This window comes from Dipodomys merriami, unplaced genomic scaffold (genome assembly GCF_024711535.1).
Source record: "Dipodomys merriami isolate MVZ:Mamm:240054 unplaced genomic scaffold, mDipMer1.0.p SCAF_35, whole genome shotgun sequence".
In the NCBI taxonomy this organism is placed as follows: domain Eukaryota; kingdom Metazoa; phylum Chordata; class Mammalia; order Rodentia; family Heteromyidae; genus Dipodomys; species Dipodomys merriami.
In genome coordinates this window covers 15,793,861-15,807,280 of record NW_027205048.1, presented here as the reverse complement: position 1 = coordinate 15,807,280, position 13,420 = coordinate 15,793,861, and the positions used below count along the sequence as shown (strand labels likewise).

At 46.4% G+C, this 13,420-nt stretch overlaps 1 protein-coding gene across 4 annotated transcripts in view; it reads right to left on the bottom strand.

Annotated features, from left to right (window-relative positions):
* The window catches only part of LOC138803983 (dedicator of cytokinesis protein 1-like), a 231,270-nt gene that overhangs the window by 129,727 nt on the left and 88,123 nt on the right, over positions 1–13,420 (bottom strand). For all 4 annotated transcript variants that reach the window (XM_069988292.1, XM_069988291.1, XM_069988289.1 and 1 more), the window contains exons 19-22: positions 10,606–10,703; positions 6,072–6,161; positions 5,713–5,813; positions 817–951 (exon numbers count right to left, since the gene is read on the bottom strand). In XM_069988292.1, the coding sequence (XP_069844393.1) occupies positions 817–951; positions 5,713–5,813; positions 6,072–6,161; positions 10,606–10,703 (424 nt within the window). The remainder of the gene's footprint in view (positions 1–816; positions 952–5,712; positions 5,814–6,071; positions 6,162–10,605; positions 10,704–13,420) is intronic.

The window sequence follows — 13,420 nt, the reverse complement described above, 5'->3', positions numbered from 1 at the left end:
GAGAATAACCACAGACACTAACAGGTGCATGGTAAATTACCCACAAAATAGCCAACCCTCTCCCCCACCCAAAGTAAGAGCAAGTCCAATGCCAACTCTCCATCCAGTGAAATAATGTAAGCCAACAGAAGGTTCTTTTAGTTAATCCGCGTGGCTCTTACTATTATAAATATTAATATGCAAGATATTCATTCTCTATAAATTAATGAAGTCATAAATACCCCCAATTTACTTTAAAGCTTGAAAATAATCCCTAAACTGATGCAGAGTGATTAAGAGATGCCAGGAAGCCAAAGCATGGAGAACAGAAGCTGAGCTGTGCTGGCTGGAATCTGTGCTGGTTGGAATCTCTCGGCAAATCAGACTCAGATGAAAGGAGGTGAGGGGAAAGCCCCTGTGTCTCCCCCAAGTGAAGCAATTTCACTTGATTTGGGCTTTGTGTTGTTTCTGCTTGCTTCATTTCTGCTAGTTTTTTTGGGTGTTTTGCTATATGAAGACATACTGTAGAGTGCTCAGAGCTGTAATGGACGTCCGACACTACGTGGGAGGCATGCCTAAGCTGTTGGCAGACAGCATCTGGCTAGAAGGCAAACACCCCAGCCCTGGTAGCACACAATCTCAGCAGGGCCAGCCTTTGACAGCACAGGGCCAGGATAGGGTCACTGGGCAATGCCACCGCAGTCCTTGATCAACAGGTGCTATGTCACAGGGGATACCAAGTAGGAAGGAAGAAAAGGAATAGAAGGTGGCAGAGCAGGGGAAAGGAGGAAGAAAGGAGGAAAGGCTTCTCACAGGATTTCCTGTGAGCATACTTACTGATTGAACAGGATCCTGGAGCGCACGATGAACTTGAAGATGTACTCCAATGCCTTCATGGCTTTGTACAGCTGTTCGTTGATACCAGGCTTCTCTGCACCATCCACATAGGTCCTTAGTACCTTCGTCAGCTTCCTGTTTGTGATGGAGGCCCAGGCCAAGGGTAAGTGTGGGAAATGACCACACCTGGAATCTTCACTAAGATGTCCGCAGCATAGGAGACTCCCCCTGCCACCCTTCAGGTATCCCTGGATATCTAGTCATTTTTGATAATTCAGTAAACTGCACTACCCTTAAATTTCATAGAGCATCATAGACCCCCCCCCAATTCTTCGTACACCTAAAATTGGTGTTTCTGTGTTTAGGTTGTATTTTTTTTGACTGTGTAGATAGCTTTCCTAACAGAAAAATAATGAGTACATTTATGTAATACCACATCATATTTGGGTATATGTACAGATTGTAGATTTTTTAATTTTTTTAATTTTTTATTTTTGTTAGTCATAGGGCTTGAACTCAGGGCCTGGGTGCTGTTCCTCAGCTCTTCAGCTCAAGGCTTGCACTCTACCAGTTGAGCCACAGTGCCACTTCCGGTTTTTCTGATGGTTTATTGGAGAAAAGAGTTTCACAGCTTTTCCTACCCAGGCTGGTTTTGAACTGAGATCCTCAGATCTCAGCCTCCTGAGTGGCTAGGATTACAGGAATGAGCCACGGGCACTGGACTTAGATAGTAGAATTATTAAATCAAGCTTTCTATTTCACTTTTCCTAGGTTTATCTACTAGTTCTAATAATTTTGTTCATTTGGTTTTGGGCTTATGTTACCTAGATTCTTTATAGTTTTTTTATGGCCAAAATTCACAGCAGGTGGAAAAACAGTCCTACTACTTTCTTCCCATTTTTAAATAACTTAGTTTTTGCATCCTCATTCCTGTTCACTCATCAACAAGCATGATGATACCAGACAGCCTTTCCATGTTCCCAAAAATAGGGAAAAAGCTTTAGAATTTCAGCACTAATCATTAAATTAACCACAACTCCATGCTGATGGGTTTTTATCAAGAGTAAGGAAGTTCTCTTAATTTCATGATTTGCTATTGCTATTACAGGTTTTATTATAAACAGATGGTGAATTTCATCAAATGCACTTTCAGCATAATTGAGACTTATGGCTAAAAGCATAAAGCCACAAAAAGAACTTTCTTCAGTGACAGATTCCCTTTATGGCTGAGCTGCCCATGGTGGTAGCCACCCAGTAGATACAGGACATGGCCAGTGGAAATGGGCCTGGCAAAACATAAATGTTTAAATGTATTTTATTTAAATAGCCACACACGTCTAGCACTAGGTCACCACGCAGGACAATGTAGACAATGGTAAGACAAAGCTACTTTAGCCACGAAACTCAACCCCTGTATGTTAAAATGCTGAATGAGGCTTCAACAAAATTACAAATAGAAGTTCATGGAAAGACACAACTAGGAAAAAGGATAAACAAAGCCCAGTGAATGTGCAAGACTCATGTGAGTCGACCATAAATGGCAAACAAGAAATAACTGTGTGCCAACTGCCATCAATCAATCATGAGACCCCACCAAGACCTACATAGATCAAGTTGCCTCCACTGCAATGCACCAAAAGTTCTTAAAGTCAGCAAACACTACACGTAGATGAGGAAGTTACCAACAGCTTGCTGTAGACCAGCCACCCTATTCGGAAGCGCTAACGGAGGACCACCTCACCACTATCAACAGGAAGAAGGGGATGAATCCATAAACTTCCCTCACTCCACTTACCCTGTTTTCCCAGCTTTAAATACCTTCTCCACCATGGATTTCCCAAAAAACTCCATAGGAGACACATTGGGAATTCTTTCAACAAATTCATCAGAGAAATATTTTTTAAAAAAAGGTTCACAAGGAACATAGCTCACAAGTAGAAAATAAATATGCCAGACTGTCTTCTGTCTCCATAGAGATCAAACACCCCTGCTATGCCACAGAAGTGCAGATCAGGCACAACATGAACTAGGTGTCCTCCAGGGCCTGGGGAGCCTCTATTTTGGTTTTTTTTTTGGAAGGGGAGGGGTCAGTCGTGGGGCTTGAACTCTGGGTCTGGGCGCTGTTCCTAAGCTCTTCAGCTGAAGGCTAGCGCTCTAACACTTGAGCCACAGCACCACTTCTGGTTTTCTGGTGGTTAATTGGAGATAAGAGTCTCACGGACTTTGTTGCCCAGGCTGGCTTTGAACTGCGATCCTCAGATCTCAGCCTCCTGAGTAGCTAGGCGTCTGTGACTTAGATGGAGCCCCATGGGCAGAAGGAGTCCAGGCACGCTGGTTATGTGCTAAAGCCACACCCACCATCTTCCTGTGCTTAAGCCAGCTCTCTTCCGCTATAGACCAGTGCTAGTCCAACCCACAGCCTCTGATCTTCATGAACTGTAATGACAGAGGCGTTCTGATGGGGTTGCCGTAATCACACTGCTAAAGCTTTCATTCTCCTCCTGCTGGTCTAGTCTAACCCTTGGGAAGAAGCACGGAACAATCACCATTTATCAAAGGAAAGAGAGGACCTGACAAGATGTAGGTTCAAGGTCATCTGGGAGGAGGGACAGACACTCTGTGACAATACTGAGTTCTTGAATTTCCGGTGGCCTAGGGAATATCAAAGCAACTACATGAGCCCAGCATCCTTCAGTGATTTGGCAGGAACCTCATGAGCCACAACGGACTTCCGTGTTCTTTCAAGGTGTAAATCCTAAGATCCCAATTAAACACCTGAGCCTAGTACTGTATCAAAGAATGATAAGAATACTTATTTGTAGAATAAAAATTTCCTTTGTAGCCGACTGCAGCGTTTGAATGGGAAGCTCTGGTTATTATCTCAGAGCCGTGCTGGCTTCAGGATAACAGGCTGTTCTGTGTCCTCCATTGGGGAACTTGCCACAAAACACCTCATCTCACAGCACAGCCCGCTGGCAGCCAACACGTGCGGGGAACGCAGCACGCTGGCCTTGCACTGCCCTCCTCTCCCCGCACTGAGAGGAGGAGCAAAGCCACTCATACAGACATCACATCTCCTTCAGAGCACCTTTCAGGCCAGTCTACAAACCCTCGATGGCTGTGATTGGTCACCCGAGCCTGTGGGTGCCACAGGATGTGCCCCTCCCCAGGCTCTATTTGGAACTGTCCATCATGCCACCCGACGGGGCATGTCCTCCGGGTGAGCAAATTGCTCTAAATGGACATTATTAGCAAAACACTCATGAAAGGCTTCTCATGGCTGCCTCTCCATGCACCAGGCCGTCTGCAGCTCTCCGCTCCACCCCCGATCCACCACCTTGCTGCACTCAAGTGCTATCTGCACAGGACTGGGGTTCAGGAGCCAGAATCCCCTGATCTTCAGTTCACAGCCACGTGCAGTGAGAGAAAAACAGGTTATACCAAAATCTCAAAGACATGGATGGAAGCTTAGACTCAAGACACTGTTAGTAAAGAGAACCATTGCTAACGATGGTAACTGGGATGTTCTTAAATAAATAGTATGAAGTTTTAGTTTTGCACAATGAATGCCAATAAATCCCACCATGAAAACAAGTAATGCCATATAATAAACGAAACCCAACAATTGCTCAGGTCTTTTAACGTACCAAGGATTTGTGAAGTACTCTACCTGTAGTAACTCATTAAAATTTTGAAACACCAGGTATGGTGTTACATGCCCATTATCTCAGCTACTCAGGGGGTGGAGGTAAGAGGATCATGATCACTGGTCAGCTCTGACCAAAAGCTTGAGACTGGCCTCATGTGAAAGATAAACTAAAAGCAAAAGAGCTTGAGCCTGGGGCTCAAGCAACAGAGTGCTACCTAACAAGCACAAGGCCCTGAGCTCAACCCCATTACTGAAAAATAAAAGTAACAAAAAGTATTATCAAACAAATCTACCATCAGGTCTTCCTGCATAGGCAAGGCTGAAGAGTAGAGAGGTTAAGCAATTTGCTCAAGATCACGGTGCTTAAGAGGAACAGAGCCCGGGCAGCGTGGTCCCAGGACCACAACGCCCAACAGGAGCTGAGCTGCAGCTAAGTGTGGCCAGGCCCAGACACCCCTCCTGGGGCACCTGTCGAGAATAAGGAGAGTAGAAGAGGCAGGCAGGAGACTATAGGTTAGATACAGCTGAGTGTGGGGAAGAGCAGGGGACAGGAGACATCTTCTGTCCTTACAGAGTCCTTGCAGAGCACAGGACTGTGTTTTATTCACACTGAAGAACCAGTAACCCCCAAGCAGGACACACCCACCCATGCAGGGATACGCCCAGCTATGCAGGGACACGCCCACCCATGCATTCATCAAATGCTTGTTCAGAAGCCACACAGGACAGGTCTGCATCCATCCCTCAGATCATCTAACATACACTGAAATTTCCAACGATAAGTAGAAAATAGGTCAAAATTTATTCCAGAATTTCTGATAATGTATCATATATCCCTTTCAGCAAGATCTTTAAGATTGTTAAGAGGGGACCACTAATAGAAATTATAGAATTGGGGGAGAGGGGTGCCATAGACAAAATGCTATAATCCCAAAAAGACTAATTAGCTAACATCCTAGAAATAATAATTCCTTTAAAATGACACAAAAGAGCCAGGTGCTAGTGGCTCACAACTGTAATCTTTGCTATTCAGGAGGCTAAGATCTGAGGATCACAGTTCAAAGGCAGGCTAGGCAGAAAAGTCCGCAAAATTCTCATCTCCAGTTAATTACCAAAAGCCAAAAGTGGAGCAAGCTGTGACTCAAGTGGTAGAGTGCCAGTCTTGAGCAAAGGAGCTAAGAGACACCATCCAGGCTCTTAGTTCAGGCCCCTGTACCTGCATGAAAAAGTAGCAAGAAAAAACTCACGTGTAGGCTAACGTGGCACTGAAGTGTTTCTTAATGTAAGTTTCCAAAACAGGATTAAAATGCTGGAATTTTCTATCAGCAATTAGCCCAATGATGAAGACCTGTCAAATTAATCAATAACATTGTTATGAGCAACGCAATGAAATCAATTTTGGAAACTTCCCCAGGCACAACTGGAACCACAGATGACAAGACCAGGTAGAACATTTGCAGGTAGGGATGTCCCAGCTTATGCCTTCCTACCCTAGAAATGATATTTGCACAGGTACACTTACACTGCCCCTTCGCCAAGGCTTTCGAGGTGACAGTGAAGGATCCTCTCCCCCTCCCTGCCTGGGGATGAGAAGAAGGCCCCTTACCAGAGCATCGAACACCAGCGTGTCAAACGTCTCGCTCTCGGAGTTCTCCATCATGATGTTGAAGAGGGCATCCAGCGTGTCCTGCAGAAACTGCATACACACTCAAGATCAGTGACAGGGTCAGCCACCCCATCCCTCCCAAAAGTGGAGTGACCATCCTGTCTGGAACATTCCACACACTCAGCGTTCCCTGATGATGCCTAGAAAGCTAGCATCTTCTGAGATTTGTTCAGCATTAGGTGCAAGAGACAGGAGTTTTCCATGAGTAAATCCAAAGATCAGCTACACAGAGTAAAGCAGGAAAGACTCACAGTCCTGCCCCACCCTGAGACCTGCTCAACCCCTTCCTCCTTTTCACCAGGATGGATGAACTATGAAGTGATGGACAGCTACTCTAGAAAGACTGGCTCAGACTCATCTTCATAATGGACTTCAACCAGTGAAGCCACAGAAGCCAGAGACAGGTGACAACCCAGAACAGCAACAGAGATGCCCAAGATAGGAGGGGGTGAGGGGGTAAGAGTCTGGAGCTCAGGCACAAGGCTGATGGGAAACTTAATTATACATTGTACTGAAATTTACCAAATAAAGGCAACCATGGAGTGTAACAATACACTGTAAATTAAACAAAAGAAAAAACTCCAAGTTAAGGAACCCACTAAAGGAAGTGTAAGATGGGTGTGGCGAATTCACAATGGAAGTGGTGAGTTCCGGAGTGGGGGACCAAGAACAGGTGGAATGCTGCCCAACAAACCGCCGTCTGTGAGAGACAGGCATTGTGGACACACAGCGCTAGTCCTGGAGGAAATGTCTACTGGAGCCACATGAACACTCACACTCCATTCAGTGGCTGTGTCAATGATGGAGGGCCAACAGTAGGTACAAGGAAGGTAGAAGGAAACCAGAGCCTTGTACACTCAGTGGTGGTAGAAATAGAAATGGTGCAAGGCCTTTGGACAAGGGTCCCACAATTCTTCAAAAAGCTAAGCCCAGATTTACTACCTCCTCCCGTGATTTCGTTCCTAAGTATAGATCCCAAGGGAAGGAAAACAAGTGCCACGCAGAAACGTTTACATGAATTTCCACAGTAGCACTATGTGTAATGACACTCCAAAGTGGAAAGAACACAAAATGTCCGTGAACTGTTGGTAGGCAAACGTGCTCCAGCCACACAATGGGATGGGAGTCCTGCATCCGGGACATGCTGTCACATGCTCAGACACAGAGGAACCTACAAAACGCTACAGGCGAACGAAGCCAGACACAAAGGACACATGTGGTATGGCTCCAGTTACAGGAATGCCCAGAAGAGACAAATCTGGAGAACGACCGTGGATTCTGGTCGTGGGTGGGGAGGATTGCTAACGGCTATGACTTTTCTTCTCAGGGGGATCAAAATATTCTCAAATTAGATGTGGCGATGATGGCACAACTCTATAAATGTGCTAAAACCACTACGCCGTGCAGATCAGAAGGGCAGGCTCTGGGTGAGGCCCTGTGTAGCCTGGGCTTCTGAGCTTCTCCCACCAGTGAGAGAGCCTGCAGCCAAGGCAGTCACTCAACCCTCTACCTCCAGGCCAGGGCTCTTTAAACCTTTATCCTTTGTAAGTTTTGAAAGATAAATTTTATGGCACATAAACTGTGCGATGGGTATATGATCACTTAGTAAGATGGGTGCATCAGATGTGGATGTAGAATGTTTCTGAACCATCCAAGAAGTATGTCCACTTCAAAGTGTCACAGCCATGAGGCTGAGGGCCAAAGCATGGGAACCTGCTCCCACCCCAAAACCTCAGAGCTCTCCGTGGACATAGGGGGCTCTGCTTGGAGATGGGGGAGGGGGGTGGTCCTCTTAGGCACAGAGGGCAGCTTCTGAACCCGGCAGAGATTCCACACTCCCGAGGCATAAATCCTCACTGCTGCCCACCACTCCTTATGCCAAAAAAATGTCACAGAGAAAGGACAGAGAACAAAACCTCCCCAAACAAGAGGCATGCCATGCTAGTCTGGACGGGCTTAATCAACTGCTTGGGTCTGTACTGCCTCACTTTTGTAGCATTTACCATCGTTTTCAGATTACAGATCTTTGCAAAGGTCAAAACCTGACACCATCCACAAAGAGTCTACCATTCCTGCCAACAGGCTGGCCAGGTGTCAAGCTCTAATGAGACGCCCATCCCACCCACACAAATGACATGGTCAGCTCCAGAGAAACAGAGCTGAAGAAACAGAACCGTACTAGACTAGAGAGCCTGCAGGTCAGGGGTGTCTCCCCACAAGCCACAGAGAGCTTAATGAGAAGCCCCCACTCTATGAGACCACCACAGATGGCTGGACCCTCAACTGCCTTCTTCATCTGAATGAGAAAGCATTTGTTTCACTAAGGTGCGGATACCTTCCCCGATCTATCCATTACCCAACTCCCAGTTATGAATCCACGGAAGAGAGACTAAGAGAAAGCCACTCTATATCTGTGTACCTATAGAAAGTCTTGGGAATTCCTCAAGCTCCAGGTGGCTCTCCAGGGCCGGGGGCTTAGACAGCCAGCCCATCCTCTAGCACAAGGTGGGAAAGGCAAGGAAGAAAAGAACGAAGTCCAGCACACAGGGAAGGGGAGTCGAGCCAGTCTGGAGTAACAGTGAGCCCAGGAAGGATGGAGAGAAAGTACTCTAGGAATCACAACTCATCCTCATCAGATGGCAGATGGGAGACCAGGAGCACAGGACCAGAGGATTCTAATTTATTTTCCTGCTAATTATAACAACAGATCAACAGATATACAATGAGTTCTCAAAGAGACAGAGACTTAAAAATGAAAACGGGTGAAACTTCTTGGGCACTGTGTGTCTTCTAAAGTAGCTTTGCTTACTCACAGAGCCTCCCCCTCAACTGGGAGCGCACAGAACCCAGGGAAGTCGAAAATGCAATTAATACTGTCCAAGCCACTGGCAGAAGAGCAGGACTGAGAAAATGATTAAAATTTGAAGATGAGCAAGGATATGTTTGAATGACTACACAACGGATATAGCAAAGGAGAGAAACTAAATTAATTCATGCTGAAGTTAAGCACATTGCTGGTTAATTAAGGCCATTTGAAGTAATTAATTCTACAGAGATAAGGCAGTCTCCTTCCACAGGCTCCACTCGAGGAGGGTGAGAGAGTAAACCAGTGACATTGCTTATGAAACACCACAGGTCACTGACCCGCTCAGCAGCCCCTGATCCAAGGGAACACACTGAAAATGATAATGCACTATTATTAATGACAGTCACACACACTGAGTGATCCATGAGAGAAATATCAAAACCACAGACAATTAAGAACAGAGCATTTGAGCCAGGTACTGGAGGCTCATGCCTGTGATCCTAGCTACTCAGGAGTCTGAGGTCCGGAGGATCATAGTTCAAGGTCAGCTCAGGCAGAAAATAGCCAGCAAAAAGCAGGACTGGAAACATTGTTCAAATGGCAAAGTGTCAGCCTAGCAAGCACAAGGCCTTGAGATCAAGCCTCAGTGCCACCAAAAAAAAAAAAGTTACAAAACTTGGGTTTTCAAAGGGATCTCACATTGCTCTATCTCACATGCCCGGCCTCACAGATGAAGCTGCTAATACAAGAAGGCTTGAAAAAACATAGGGCCCAGCATTTGTCCAGAGCTGCAGAAGCTTAAAAATATGCCCAAATGTCACAGAAAAGAAATGACCAAGCCAGACCCAGGCACTGAGGTCTGTCTACCACATCATCGCATCCCCAAGTCAGTGTGAGGTCGCAGGAAGGTGCTCGCAAGGTTAATAACCAGGGTGGAGACAATGACTGACCAGAGGTGAAAATAACCAGGGATTTCTCATGGGTGCCAGGCTGGGTACCTCACCCCAGGGAAGGAGGCCCCGTTAGCCATTGTCAGCACTGCACAGAGGACTGGTCAGCCATCCAAGGCCCGACCCTTCTGGATAGGCCTCCATAATGAAACCAAGCAGCCACAACCCACATAGAAGCAAACATCATTGTTGGCAAAGGAGACTGGAACCAGACTCCCATGGTGCCTCTGGGCTCATTGGCTCCCTACACTGAGAGACTCCCATAGTGCCTCTGGGCACACTGGCTCCCTACACTGAGAGACTCCCATGGTACATCTGGACACACTGGCTCCCTACACGGACAGACTCCCATAGTGCCTCTGGGCTCACTGGCTCCTAACACTGACAGACTCCCATGGTACATCTGGGCTCACTGGCTCCCTACACTGACAGACTCCCATGGTACATCTGGGCTCACTGGCTCCCTACACTGACAGACTCCCATAGTGTCTCTGGGCTCTGGCTCCATACACTGACAGACTCCCATGGTACATCTGGGCTCACTGGCTCCCTACACTGACAGACTCCCATGGTACATCTGGGCTCACTGGCTCCCTACACTGACAGACTCCCATGGTACATCTGGGCTCACTGGCTCCCTACACGGACAGACTCCCATGGTACATCTGGGCTCACTGGCTCCGTACCCTGGTAGTACCTCCCTCCAGGGCCCCGTTACCTTCACCACCTCGCCGCCATCCACCTTCATCAGCTGCCTCAGGTTCTGCTGAAGAAGGTTGGTGTTGGAGCGCCACTTCAGGAGCCCCAAGAGGTCCACTGCAAGCACAAAGCAAAGCTCAGCTCCTCTGGTTAAAACCTTGGTCTCTGCTTCATGCCTCATCCCACCCCTAAAAGAAGAATCAGCCCTATTTGGGAAGGTTAGCCTACCAAACGTTCATTACCATGTTGCAGCACACGTAATACCGAGTGCAGCTGAAGTCATTATTTCCAGCCACATCATTTACCATGAAATCATTTCTATGTAGAAGCTTTACAAATGTATTTGAGAAGCTTAAAAATAAAAAAAGGACTGGCTTTCTCAGCCTAGGGGAAGCAACTATGGAACACAGCAACATCTACCCAGAAAGTTCCATGCAGGCATCTACTCCCAAGTGGTTTGTTATGAGAAGGAACATCCAGTTGCTTTTTAAGTAAAGTAACGTAAAACAAAGAATACAAATTAAAGTCCAAACACTTCAGTATCACCAAGCCACAAGAGCCAGGGACCGCTGAGAGCACTCGCAAAGGGCTCCCTGCTGGGCTGGCAGGACAGTTTGTCAGACTTAAGATGGTGGTTTTTGTCTGTTGCCTTTTTAATGGAAAAATCGAGGGTTGAATATACTGGATTTGTAAAAGTTTAAAGGATATCTCAAATTTTGAAGGATCTTACTTAAGATATCAAGACATTCTTCAAGGTGAGAAGACAGACTCTGAAATCTTTCCAGGAAAGTACGGGCACCCACACATTTGCACTTGAAGTTGTATTAATATCCCAGTACATGAAAAAAATGCAATTAGCAAAGTGCATCTAATTTACTATTTATGCTAATCAGCAACCAGCTTCCACTAGAGAAAGGGTAACCATTAAAAAAAAAAAAAAAAGAAGACAAGATCCTAGTGAATACTGAAAGGAAAACATAATTGGGGGAGCAGTAGGACTTCAGTGAACATGGACACCCATTACAATGTTAAGATCAAACAATACAAAAGATAAGCACATATGGGACATTCAAACATACACTGCCAGTGATCTGTCCTCATCCCAAGTATCTTGAACAAAGATTAGGGTTAAAATAAAAACCAGCAGCCCCCATGGATTCTGTGGCATCTGAAAACTGTGGGCTGCTGAATCCTGGAGTGATGATTTCACCTCAACTTTCCCATCTGAACACTAGATACAGCAATGTATCTAGTAGGTTTAATTAATTAATCTTAATTAATCTTACTCTTGCAGGACTGTTGCAAAAATTAAATGCCATAGGAAAGAGCCCAATGCCCAGCACAAAATACTAACAGCAGCAGGCACTCGAAGAAGTATTCTAGTTGATTTCTAATTAGAAGTGGAATGACAGCCTGGGCACCTGTGGCTCATTCCTGAGATCCTAGCTACTCTGGAGGCCAAGATCTGGAGGGTCATGATTCTAGGTCAGACTGAGCAGAAAAGTCCATGAGATCCCATCTCCAAAATAACCAGCAAAAATCCAGAATGGAGGTGGAACTCAAGTGGCAGAGTGGAAGCCTAGTAAGCAAGTCAAGCAAGAACATGCATGGTGCCAGCAAAAAAAAAAAAAAAAAAAAGAAGGAAGGAGGGAAAGAGGGAAGGAGGGAGGAAAAAGCCTATACACTGTGCTCATACTCTCAGGATTACAGTTAAGGCACAGTTTCTTTAACAGAGACCAATCAATAATATGGACCTGATTGATTCAAGGTTGGTGGTCCCTGGAATACAGCTGAGCTGAGCTTTACTTCTGTGTTTGAGAAAATGTTCGCCAGGGCAAATAGGAAGTCACCTTGGAGGGGGAGGAGGAGGAGAAGGAGGAGGTTAGAGGAAAATGGAGCTTGCCCAGCCCCCACAGGGCAATCCACTGGAATAAGGTGAGTCCCCAAGTCCCCAAGCCAACTCCACGGCAACTCTTTGTTTCCTGAGTACTTTCTGTCTCACTATCCAGGAAGCGACCTGAGAAGAGGATCACATCTGATGCTATTTTTCTATCCAGGAGGCATCCAGCAGGATGCTCAGGACAGAGATGCGTAACGCAAACTTCAATGAATAATTCAGCCTCTGTTTGTCCCTAAATGACAGAATGTCAGTAATGAATTACCATCTCAGAAAAATAACTCCCTCAAATGAGAGTCAGAGGCTCGATGCCTGGATGCCACCTGGGGAAGCTCCATCCTATACCCGTCTGACGTGGCATCCCAGAAAAGGTGCACGACCATGGTCTGAAACAGAAGCCACAGATGTCCCCTCTGCTCCAGTGAGCAGCCCCACACTGGAATTTCCTGTTGCCCAGCAACAGCTGCGGCTGAGCCGGCTCTCTCCCTGGGGACGCGGAGGGAATCACCCTACAGCTGGGGAGGCTGGGGAGCTTCAGGGTTCCTGGAAGGTTCCAGCCTACCCTAGGAGCTTCCCGACTCCCAATCCTCTTTCCAGGAATGTTAGGGTTAAGGAGGATTCTGGATGGGCTTCAGAAGATAATGGCTACTAAAAATATTGTTTGGAAAGAGAAAATACATCCAAGTTTAATACGTGGCAAAATACATGGTAGAAATGGCATGTACAGGCCCTGCCTGTCACCAAGCACCCACCAAAAACCTGACGTGCCCAGCGCATGAGATTGAAGCCACCTTCATCTTCACTCTGGCCTAAACGGGGTCCTGACGATATAGTCTGCAGGCACATGGAGATGTCAGGCCATGTCCAGAGAGCAATGTTCATAGTGAGAAGCATCCTTTCCATAACCAGCCCCCAGCTGAGGCCCCACTGCTGACCA